This window comes from Muscardinus avellanarius (genome assembly GCF_963383645.1).
Source record: "Muscardinus avellanarius genome assembly, chromosome: 4".
NCBI classification, from domain to species: Eukaryota; Metazoa; Chordata; class Mammalia; order Rodentia; family Gliridae; genus Muscardinus; species Muscardinus avellanarius.
Window position 1 is genome coordinate 103,152,624 of NC_137789.1, and position 12,147 is coordinate 103,164,770.

The 12,147-nt window shown below is 41.3% G+C and overlaps 1 protein-coding gene across 1 annotated transcript in view; it reads left to right on the forward strand.

Moving 5' to 3' along the window:
* The window catches only part of WDFY4 (WDFY family member 4), a gene marked incomplete at both ends in the record, with an annotated part of 274,912 nt that overhangs the window by 109,451 nt on the left and 153,314 nt on the right, over positions 1 to 12,147 (forward strand). The window contains 2 exons of the mRNA XM_080694795.1: positions 855 to 1,024; positions 4,343 to 4,468. Of these exons, the coding sequence (XP_080550921.1) occupies positions 855 to 1,024; positions 4,343 to 4,468 (296 nt within the window). The remainder of the gene's footprint in view (positions 1 to 854; positions 1,025 to 4,342; positions 4,469 to 12,147) is intronic.

Genomic DNA, 12,147 nt, shown 5'->3' on the forward strand with positions numbered 1-12,147 from the left:
TGGCCCTCCCACTAGACTGTAGGCTTCCTCATGAGTATCTGGAATTCTGCATACTTTTTCAGAGCACTCTATTCTTGTTACCTGTTTTAGTCAGGTTTTCTTGTCACTGAGCAAAATCCCAGAAAAGGTTTATTCAGGCTTATGGTTTCAGAGGCTTCAAAGATTTCAGTCCATTGTCAGCCTGTTCCAAGGCAGAGACATCATGTGACAGCACATCATGTGGCTAAATTCATCTCATAGCAGCTAGAAGGGAGGAGAGAGAGAGAGAGAGAGAGAGAGAGAGAGAGAGAGAGAGAGAGAGGGAGAGAGAGGAAGAAGAAGAAGAAGAAGAAGAAGAAGAAGAAGAAGAAGAAGAAGAAGAAGAGAAGAGATAGACAGACAGACACAGTCCTGAAGGCCACAGCTCCAATGACCAGCCAAATCCCACTTGCTTAAGTTATCACTAAGTAAATACATTCCGATTATTAATCCTTCTATATATTTATCCACTGATGAGGTTAGAGCCGTGATTCAATGATCTCACCTCTGAACATTGTTGAATTGTGGACATGTTCAACACACGAACCTTTTGGGGGACATGCCAAACCCAAACTACAACATTGCCTAATATGAGTTGTCTTGTTACTTTCTACATAGTTGACATTTATCTTGTATCTGTTTTTGGATGAATGAATAAACATGTTAGGAACAGGAAAAGAATTGTTATATACTTTCTTTGCTCATTTATGTGTCACATATGTTTCTATGGTTTGGTGGGTGGTAGGGGGCTCCCTCATGGGTCCACTCCCCACCTTAACTTAACTAGTAGTTGTTTTTCTTACCTGGATTTTGTGCCTTCTCTACCTGATCACTAGACAACCTGAAGAGCCACCCTCTGGTACCCGATGAGAGCCCCTGCCTGCTTCCTGGGTTCCGTGTCTTGAATGACTTTCTGGCCCTCCATGTTCATATTCCAGAAGTCTACCTCATCATTTCCACCTTCTTCCTACAGACGCCTCTTACAGAGCTGATGGACAGACCCAAAGTAGGTTCTTGGGGCATCCCTGGGTGGAGGGTCACACTGGCTTTCTGACTCCATGTGATTAAGGCACTTCCTTAAGATTCTGTATGCTCACCTACCTGTACCTTTTCCAAATGGGACTGTATCTGACTTCCTTCCTTCCTTCCTGGTAGCCCCACAACCCTAGCTGGCTTTTAATTATCCTGCTATCAGACAAGTAACTTTCTCCAGCCCTGCCTTCAGTCACCCCCCCCCCCGAAAAATCTGGTATAAATCCGTCTCATTTGAAAATCTTTTTCATTCATTCTGGACATAAGTAGGGAAATTACTTGATGATGGGGGTGCCTCACCTCAGCACCCTGCTCTCCAACACCTATTTATGCCATGACCTGGGAAGAGGCTTCCTCAACCCTTCCCTGGTAGAATTACCTCCAAACATATTTTTTCTTCTGTCCCTAGTTTCTCCTTTGCTACTGACTTTTCCTAATAGTCCATAAATATGTTAAATGCTATGTCCTACTTAGAAACAGAGGCTGCCTCTCAGTGCACAATCTTGACCGGCTGCTTCTCTGTTTATCATTTTCCTGTCCTTCTATGGCTAAATTTCTCCAAACTGGAGTCATTTCTACTGTACACACCATGTTACTATCCACACCCTCACTCACTCATACCAAGCCCCAAGAGGAGTTCACACCCACTGTGCACACATCTACTATCCACACTCGTTACCGACTTTCACCAAGCCTAACATACATACATACCATGTAATCATTCACACTGTTACGCACTCACACGTAGGCCAAAGGAGAGTTCATACCACTGTATACTCCATGTCACCGTCCACACCCTCACTTACACCAAGTCCCAAGAGGAGTTCATGCCTACTGTGTGTACCCTTTCACCATATACCCTCACTTACGTCAAGTCCAAAGAGAAGTTCACATCTATTAGACACACCATCTAATCATCCACTCCCTCACACTAAGCCCTAAGAGGAGTTCATACCCGCTGGACATACCATCTCATCATACACCGTCACTTACTCACACCAAACCCAAAGAAGAGTTTGCATCTCCTGGATATGCCATCTCACTACTCACATGCTCCCAAGCCCCAAGAGGAGTTTATGCTCTCTGGATATACCATTTCACCATTCACACTCTAACTCACAACAAGTCAAAAGAAAAGCTTACAACCACTGTACACTCCATGTCACCATCCATTCCCTCACTTACACCAAACACAATGAAAAGTTCACATTCCTGAACATACCATCTAACCAGCCACACTCTCACTAACTTACTCACTAACTCATCTCAAGTTCAAAGAGGAGTTCTTATACATTGGACATACCATCTAAACATTCACAATCTAACTTACTGCAAGCCTCAAGAGGAGTGCATACCCCCTGGACATACCATCTCACCACCCACACTGCCATTCATTCACACCAAGCCCAAAGAGGAGTTACACCCAAGATAACACCGTATCACTGTCTACTCACTCATTCACACCAACCCCAAAGAGAAGTTCACACCTCCTAGACACACCATCTAATCATCCACACACTCACACCAAGCCCCAAGAGGAGTTCACACTTCTATCTGTAGACTGTCTTACCACCCACACTTTCATTTATTCATACCACATCCAAGTCTTTCTTCATTTCCATTCCTGTAAGACCAGGTTTGGACTCCCACAGCCAGCATTAAGATTCCTCATATCTGGATACCTGACTGGTGTCCCCAACCTCCTCCAACTTACCTGATTTCGTGCTGTGACCTCACTGGCTCACCTCCTCCATCACCAGCTGCTTTGTGTTACTCACCTTGGAGCTTCACTAATTCCTTCATCAGCACCTGCCTGGTGGGGTGTGTTCCCCGGGTCAGCTCCAATTCCACCTCCTTCATAGAACCCAAGACATTTCCTTCTTTGCACCTCCGTGTTCTTGATCCTACATGGCTTCAACACAGGGACTTGTGCGCCTGTCCTCTAGATACTGAGCACCAGAGGGAATGCCCTGCCTTTTTCAACTCACCCTCCAAGGTACCTGACAAACAGCATATTTGGAAATAATTTCTCTTAATTAAGTTAAACTGAACCAAATTGAAATAGGGAAGGAAATAACTTTGCAGAGAAAGCTAAATGATTCACCTCTCTTGCATATCCTCATATTTGACAGAGCTAAGTCCTGATGTACTCTAACAATACTATACATCACACTTCATAATAAAGTTCTGAATATGCTAGGCTAAGTCCAATAAGACCCTTCATTTTTTTTTATTTCCCTAAGAATGAATTGTAGGAAACAAATGTCTACTAAGTGTCACAACCTATGATAGATATTTTACATATTTTATTTCACTTCATGTTTAAAAAGTCACATGGGGACAGATAATGTGATTTTCCATTTTGTAGAGAAGGAGACTGGGTTGCCAAGAGGCTGGATATCTGGCCTGAGCTATTAAAAAGGCAAAGTCAGGCCTTCTTTTTTATACTTTTATTGGTGCATTGTGATTATACATCATAGTAAGGTTCCAATTGATACAAAATTATAGGCACAAAGCATCAGATCCCACCCCGCTCCCCCCTGCGATTCTGTGCGTGTTAGTGAGGTTGCAGTGATGCCTTCATATAGGGACAAAGCATTATTTGAACGATTTCCTTCCTCAGCCCTCCTTTTCCCTCCTCAACTCCCTCCCCCAAACCCCTTTCACTCTTCTACTCCTCTGTCTTCTCTTTTATCTAGGGTCCCTTTTGTTTCCTATTCCACTCTAACATCCACAATGAGATAAAACATAACCCTTTGTGAGACTGGCTCTCTTGATTCTAACCTCTACATTCTTTCCTCTACACTACCTTTGAATTCTTTGAATTCTTCTTGTGTCTGATACAATCTCATTTACAAAAAAGTCACTTAAGTTGATGAGGACATTGAGCACTTGTGAGGTCGGAACAAAAGAACTACTTAACTTTTTAAATACAAAATGAATGTATGTATATATATTTCTTTATATATATATGTTCTGGTGCTGCTGGTGGAACCCAGGTCCTTGTACATGCTCAGCAAATGCTCTCCCACTGAGCCACACCCTACCCCAAAGAACTAAACTTGATCCAGGATGTTAGTAGGTCTTTATAACCCTTCTTAGAGGTGTGTGTTTCTCGTACGGGCCATCAACTGGGCTAGAGTTCTTCACACGGGCTAACCACCTAGGCTGCTGCCATGCTCTTTTGCTTCTTCCACTGGGGGCCCCTGGGAAGGGGTGTACATTGACAGCAAAGCTAGTCCCCTTGGTGTGCAGCCATTGGTCTCCTTACAACCCCTTCCTCCTCCTTAAGGATAGCCTGGATGCCATGCTTCAGTGGCTTCTTCAGAAGCACCACCAGCAGGAAGTCCTCCAGGCCGGGCTGTGTGTGGAAGGTGCCCTGCTGCTTCTGGAAATGCTGAAAGCCCTCCTGAGCCAGGTGAGACCCATTCTTCACACCCCGCTAGGTTATGATGTGAAGGTGAGCTTGCAAAGGTCACCTTGGTCTTTCTCAGCAGTTTCCCAGTAATGCTGGTGATGTCTTAGTTCATTCTCTGTTGCTATAACAAAATGCCTGAGAGCAGGACATTTATAAAGAACAGAGATTTAAGCTGAGTACTGTAGTGTACACCTGTCATCTAATTATTTGGGAGACTGAGATAGAAGGATCACAGGCTCAAGGCCAGTGTGTGATAATCTTAATAAAAATCTGTCTCAAAATAAAAAAAAGTTAAAAAGAGCGAAGGGCTAGAGGTGCAGCTCAGTGGTAGAGCACCTCTGGGTTCAATCCCTAGCACTAAAATAAATGAATAAATGAATGAATGAATGAATGAATGAATACATAAATTAATTTAAATGATTGGCTTAGTTCATAGTCCTGGATGCCCAGAAGTCCAGAGCATGGTGCAGTTTCTGGTGAGGGCCTTCTTGCTGCCATATGGATGGTGGAGGGCATCACACAGAGACAGAGCGAGCATACCAGCTCAGGTCTTTCTTCTTATAAAGCCACCATTGTCACCATAGGGCCTCCACCCTCATGACCTCATCCATCCTAATCCTCTCCTAAAGGCTCCACCTCCAGATATCATTAGCATATGAATTTGAGGACTGAGGTCCTAACACAAGAACTTCTAGGAGACATGTTGTAACCATAGTGGTGAATAATTGGCAAGATGAAATAGAAGGGGCAGGTGGGTTATCAAGAGACATCTACCCTCTCATGGTTCAAACACTTGGTTTACTTCACTGGGGGACTTCCTTATTTTAGTCAAAGGGAAAATTTCTGAAGAGGTGGAGGAGCCTCTCCTTCTAAGGATTTGGGAGAGGTGGGCCTCACCTAAGACTGACCTGTGAGGTGAAGAACTGTTTTAAAGAAGCCAGGCAGCCATCAGCTACAGGCATGACAGAGATTGACTTCAAGAGCTTGTAGCCTTTGATGAGGACCTTCAGGTATACTGGAAAGACCACATGGCCTGCACTAGGAGTGTAAACCGCAGAAGAGGCTGAATAATTCAACTTCCCTCCCTCTGCAGATCCAAGGGCAATGGAAAGCTCATTGACAGTGTGGGAGAAAATGTATTGCTTTTGTAAAACAATACATGAATATCTCTCTAACACTTAAACAAAAGAGAAAAACAGAAACAAAAAAAAATTGCCTTATATACACACATCCAAATATAACCACTTGTAAACTTTGGTGAAATATCCCTCCAGACGTTTCTCAAATATGACACTATGTCTTTACAGAGGATGAGAACACAAACACTTTTTCTCAGCATGTTTGTGAATATATTTTCATGCAAATGAAGTGGATAAACATAAGAATCATCTGTATTTGTAATAGAAATTTATGCTGTTTTTTGGAGTGCTTGTTTTTATAAGTTTGTAATGAGCTTTCTTAAACAAACTTCTTTCTAGCCTGATGATTTCCTTGTAAAGTCTAGAATGTAGGAAAACGGACCAAACTCACTGCATGTGTTTTCTTTTAGATGAAATTCTCAGAAGGACTGCATTACACATCCTATTTATACATCCCACCTGTAATACACACCCCGCCGTTTAACACCCATTCTACCACCTAATACCCACCTCACCTCAAATACACAGCCCACCTCTCATACCCATCTCACCATCAAATACATGCCAAATTTCTTAATATACATTATACATGATCTAATATACATACCACCAGTTATATATCCCACCTTAAATATACACCCCATCTCTATTACCCATCTCACCATTTAATACACATCGCACCTCTAAAATACACCCTAATGTCTAATACACAGTCCACCATTTAATACCCATCTCACCTGTAATATACACCTACCTCTAATACTCTAATACTCATCCTACCATCCAATACACACCCTACCACCTAATGTGCACCTGACCAACCACTAATCCACATTTCATCATCTATATGCACATCCCACCATCCAGTAAACATCTCATCTAACATACATCTCACTTCTAATACACACCATGCCTCTGATACACATCCCACCCTATTTCACACCCCCATCTAATACATGCTCTATCATCTGATATACACCCCACTATCTAGCATCCTTCTAATACATAGCCTGCCTCTGATACATATCCACCTCTATTTTACACCCCCACCATTGAATATACTTCTATTGCTCTGTATACAAGCGCTCAGAGCACCCTCAGCCTCAGCAACACGGGACAATGGATGATGGCATCACAATTGAGGACCTTCCTACTTGTTATTACTTAGGTTGAAACCATTTTCATATGTTTATTAACACTATTTGCTTTCCTAAAATTTTTTTATTTGTTATATCTCTTATCTTTTGCCAATGTCTTTTTCTCCTTCCCTCTCTCCTTATATCTCTGTCTGCCTGTACCTGGTTGTATTGAGAAAGTACAGATCACACACTTTGCCTTTCTTTTAAACAGGAATCGTTTTCATGTTTTGAAGCATGTGTTTTGATGATTATATGCTTTTCATTTTAACCAGTTACCTGTGATGAATTATTATCAGTACATTTTTATCCATTCTCATATGGTCACATTGTTATTATTTTTATTGTACTTATTCAGTTTTAAATATTTACAACTTTACATGCATTTCTATAGATTACATATAACATATTTTTTCTCATATGTTTTTGAGGGTTTTTTATTGGCATTATTCCAGTTTTATGTAAAAATTGGTTTTCTTTTCTTTCTTTCTTTTTTGAGGTACTGGGGTTCCTGAAAGCCCTCATACCTCCAGGCTACACTCCCAGACCTATTTTTACATTTTTATTTGGAAACAGGGTCTCCTAAGCCAGCGTGCACGGCTGGCTTCGAACCTGCGCGATCCTCCTGTCTCTGCCTCCCAAGCGCGGGGATTACAAGTGTGCGCCACCACGCCCAGCACAAAAATTGGTTTTCTTTATATACAAGTAAATAGCAAATCTGTGATATTTATTTATTTATTTATTTATTTATTTATTTATTTATTTATTTTGTGGTACTTGGGATTGAATCCAGGGGCATTCTACCTTTGAGTTATATCCCCATCCCTTCACAAAGTTGCCAAGGGTGACCTCAAATCTGTAATCCTCCTGTCTCACAAGAAATATGAATATAGGCATGTGCCACCACACCCAGCCCTCTTAATATTATTTAAATAGTTTCTATGAAACTGCCTGGGTTTAAATTTTTCCCATGGTTATTCACCCATTTACACTTTTTTTTTTTTTTTTTTGGTGGTACTGGGGTTCCTGGAAGCCCTTCTACCTCCGTGCTATACTCCCAGACCTATTTTTACATTTTTATTTGGAAACAGGTTCTCATAAGCCAGCACGTGAGGCTGGCTTTGAACCTGCGCGATCCTCCTGTCTTTGCCTCCCAAGCACGGGGATTACAAGTGTGCGCCACCACGCCCAGCACCATTTGCACTTTTAAATGTCTTCTTGACCCTGTTTCATTCAATTTCTATTTGAAAATAATTTTCCATTTATTCAATTTGCAGAAATGGTATTGCATTAGTTACCTTTGCATTACTATTAAACACCCGAGATAAGAGACATATAAAGTGAAAGGTTGTTTTAAAGGTTTCAGTCTATGATTAGTTGGCCTCATTGCTTCGGGCCTGTGGAGCACATCATGGCCAGAATGCGAAAGAGAGGAAGAAGAAGAGGTTGAGGTCCCACCTTCCTCTTCCGCTGACCTGAATGCTCCCGCCAGGCCCCCTGTCGAGGTTCCCACCCCCTCCCAACAGCGCCACGCTGGAGAATGAGCTGTTGACACATGGGCCCTTGGGAGACATTCAGATCCAAACAGAGGCAGGTCTCTTCTATTCATTTAATTTTCTGTGTGGTTGCTTCTCCCTTACTCTTACTTTGGTATTTATGTTCCCTTTACCACACGTGTGTGTGTGTGTGTGTGTGTGTGTGTGTGTGTGTGTGTGTGTGGCATCAGGTGTAGAACTCAGGGCTATTCTACCTCTGAGCTCCATTCCCAGCCCAATTTTTTTTATTCTTTATTTTTGAAACAGAATCTCACTAAGTTACAGAGAGCCTCACAAGTTACTGATCACAAACCTGTGATCCTCCTGTCTCACCCTCCCAAGTACTAGGATTATAAGATTATAAGAGTGCACCACCATACCCGGCTACACTCCTTTGTGTGTATGTGTGTTGGGGGGGGGTTACTGGGGGTGAAACCCAGAGGCTTTCTACCTCTGGGCTACACTCCCAGACTTATTTTCTATTTTATTTGGAAACAGGGTCTCACTAAGTTGCTGAGAGCCTCACTAAGTAGCCAAGGCTGGCTTCGAACCTGCAATTCTCCTGTCTCAGCCCCCCAAGTACTGGGATTACAAGCGTGCACCACCACACCTGGTGCTACACTCCTTCTTAAGGAGCTAAAATCTTGTGAGTTTATTCAAAGAATCAATTCTTGGATGTGTGTTTCAGTCCTTGACTTTTTTTTCCTGTCAATTTCTAAGATTTTCATGTTTGACATCTTCATTTTTTTGTGATTTTTTAGAACTTCTGTGATTCTAGTTTTAAAGATCTCTTTGATTTCTCTTTTTCAATGCCCACGTGATTGAGGTTTTCTTGTTTTTATTTATTTTATGTTTGTTCTTGCCTTGGTCAGATAATATGATCTGTACATTCTTCATCTTTGAAAAATGTATTCATTCTATTGTAGGCCTAATAATCAATTAATTTTGGAGTTCCATAAAACATGTATGTTTTCTGTTTATTGCATAAGGAATATATAACCTATTTAATCAGTTGATGTCATAAAAATAAAACAGAGAGCAAGGTATGGTGACACACACCTGTAATCTCAGTTTCTCAGGAAGCTGAGACAGGAGGATTGTACCTTTGAGGCCGGCCTGGGTAATTTTGGGAGACCCTGTTTCAAAATAAGAAATAAAAAGGGCTGGAGATACAGCTCTGGGATTGAGTATCTCTGGATTCAATCCTCAGTAATATGAAATAAAAATAATAAATATACATTTCACAAAAATTACAAATGGCCAATAAATATATGAAAAAATGTTCAACATTGTTAGCAATCAGAGAGATGTAGATCAAAACTACACTGAGAGATGTCACCTAATCCCAATTAGAATGGTAATAATTAAGAAAACAAACTATAATAAATGCTGGGAAGGATGTGGGGAAATAGGAACTCTTATACAAGGTTGGTAGGATTGTAAATTATTGCAGCCACTTTGAAGACCAGTGTGGAGGCTCCTTAGAAGATACTGGGGATGGAAGTGCCATATGAGCCATGCCACTCCTGGTTATCTTTCCAAAGGAACTGAAGTCAGACTATTATAGTGATACATTCATACCCATGTTTATAGCAGCACAAGTCATAGCCAAATTAGAGGACCAGATGTCAATTAAGAGATGAATGAGCCGGGCTTGGTGGCGCACGCTTGTAATCCCTGCACTTGGAAGGTGGAGACAGGAGGATCGCGCAGGTTCGAAGCCAGCCTTGCTGGCTTAAGAGACCCTGTTTCCAAATAAAAATATAAAAAATAGGTGTCTGGGAGTGTAGCCTGGAGGTAGAAGGGTTTCCAGAAACCCCAGTACTACCAAAAAAAAAAAAAAAAAAAGATGAATGGGTTACAAAACTGTGAGATATACACACTATGGAATTCTACTCAGCCATAAAGAAGAGCAAATTATGTCATTTGTAGGAAAATGTATGAAATTATAGAATATTATGTTAAATGAGATTAGCCAGTCACAAAAATTGAAGGGTCATCTGTTTTATCTCATATGCAGAAGCTAGGAAGAAATTGGGATACAAGAAGGACTCCAGATAAAGGAGAAAAAAAACCCAGTGGAGTAATGGAGGGGTCTAGGGAAAGGAGGCGGGGGAGGGAAACTTGATGAAGTAAACAATTCAATTGACACTATAAAAATATACAAAATCATCAATGCTAATTAACCTTAATATCTTGCACAGGGAAGGGGAGGGGGAGGGGCAGGAAGAGGGGAGCTTGCCAAGTTGTGTGCATGTATGTGTCCATCATTCTGAACTTCATCATGATGATTACAATGCAACAATGAAAGTATATTAAAAAAGGAGCAACATAAGCTCATTTAAAACAAAGAAAGTGTAGCCGGGCGTGGTGGCGCACGCTTGTAATCCCCGTGCTTGGGAGGCGGAGACAGGAGGATCGCGCAGGTTCGAAGCCAGCCGTGCTGGCGTAAGAGACCCTGTTTCAAAAATATAAAATAGGTCTGGGAGTGTAGCCCGGAGGAAGAAGGGCTTCCAGGAACCCCAGTACCACCAAAAAAAAAAAAAAAAACAAAAACAAAGAAAGTGTATAATATGCTGAAAGAAGTAAAGGCGTACAGTGAAACACTTATAATAGCAAGCATAGAAAGGTTAGACTCGTGTCAAAGACTGACTTTTAGACTAGATACAAAACAAGACCAACCTTCTCATATGTGTCAGATTAACATACATATGACGAGGATGAAGCCACACGGTGATTGATTTAGTATAATGAAGATACCTGTCAGGAAACATCATTTACCAAAGTCGGTACACCGCATCTAAATCTAAAAGGCACAAAGTAGAAGGATGCGCAAAAAGGGCTAGAAAATTAATTGTAGGTATAACCTCCACATATTCTCAAACAATTCAGTTTTTTATTTATTTTTTCTTGGCACTTTATTTTGTGTGTGTGGTATTATACTTACTCTTGCTCAGTGGCAACCATAAATTTAGGTTGCCTGTTCTTGAGCTTGACATGAATGAAACAGACCAGACATATTCTTTTGTACCTGGCGTCTCTCACTTGTCATTATATTTTGGGATTCACTCGCATTGTTGTGTTTTCAGTAGTTTATGTGTTTTGCTTTTAAGTGGTATTTTCCTATGATAATTAATCATAACTCATACTAGCTTGTTTCAGTTTGGAAATATCATGAATAACACTGCCATATAGCTGTCTTTTGGTGGTCATATTTAGTCCTTTCTTTTGAAAATGTATCTAGAAGTCAAATTATGAGTGATAAGCTATACATGTGAATCATTTTAGTAATAATGCTGAATAAATTTTCAAAACAAAAGAACCAATTTATACTCTCACCAGCTCTTATTCTGGAAGTATCTAGTTGCTTTACATCATTTTTAGTGTTTTGTACTTTGAGCTTGTGAAGCCAAGGATTGAACTCAAGGGTGTTCTACCACTGAGCTACACCCCAAACCCTTTTTATTTTGAATCAGGGTCTCGCTAAGTTTCTGTGTACTGGCTTTGAATCTGCCCACGATCCTTCTGTCTCTGCTTCCCAAATACTGGGATTACAGTTGTATGCCACCCAGCACTTTTGATTTTAGTTATTCTGCTTGTGACATAACAGTTCTTTAAGCTCCAGAAACATTTGGGTGCAGACAAGATTCAGGGTGGAGGATTGCCATGAGGCAAGACAAGAGGGGGGAGAGGATACAGGGGGGAAAACTAATGCCCAGGCAGGGAGCTGGGGATGAGCTCAGCCCAATGTGCCCATCCATCCTAAACCCATGGCTGGCAGGGAAGTGGCTTCTTAAGCCCCTCCAGCCTCAGCAAGGTATTCCAGGTATTAGCCAGGGTGGAGTCTACAGGTGGGACCAGCTAGGGAA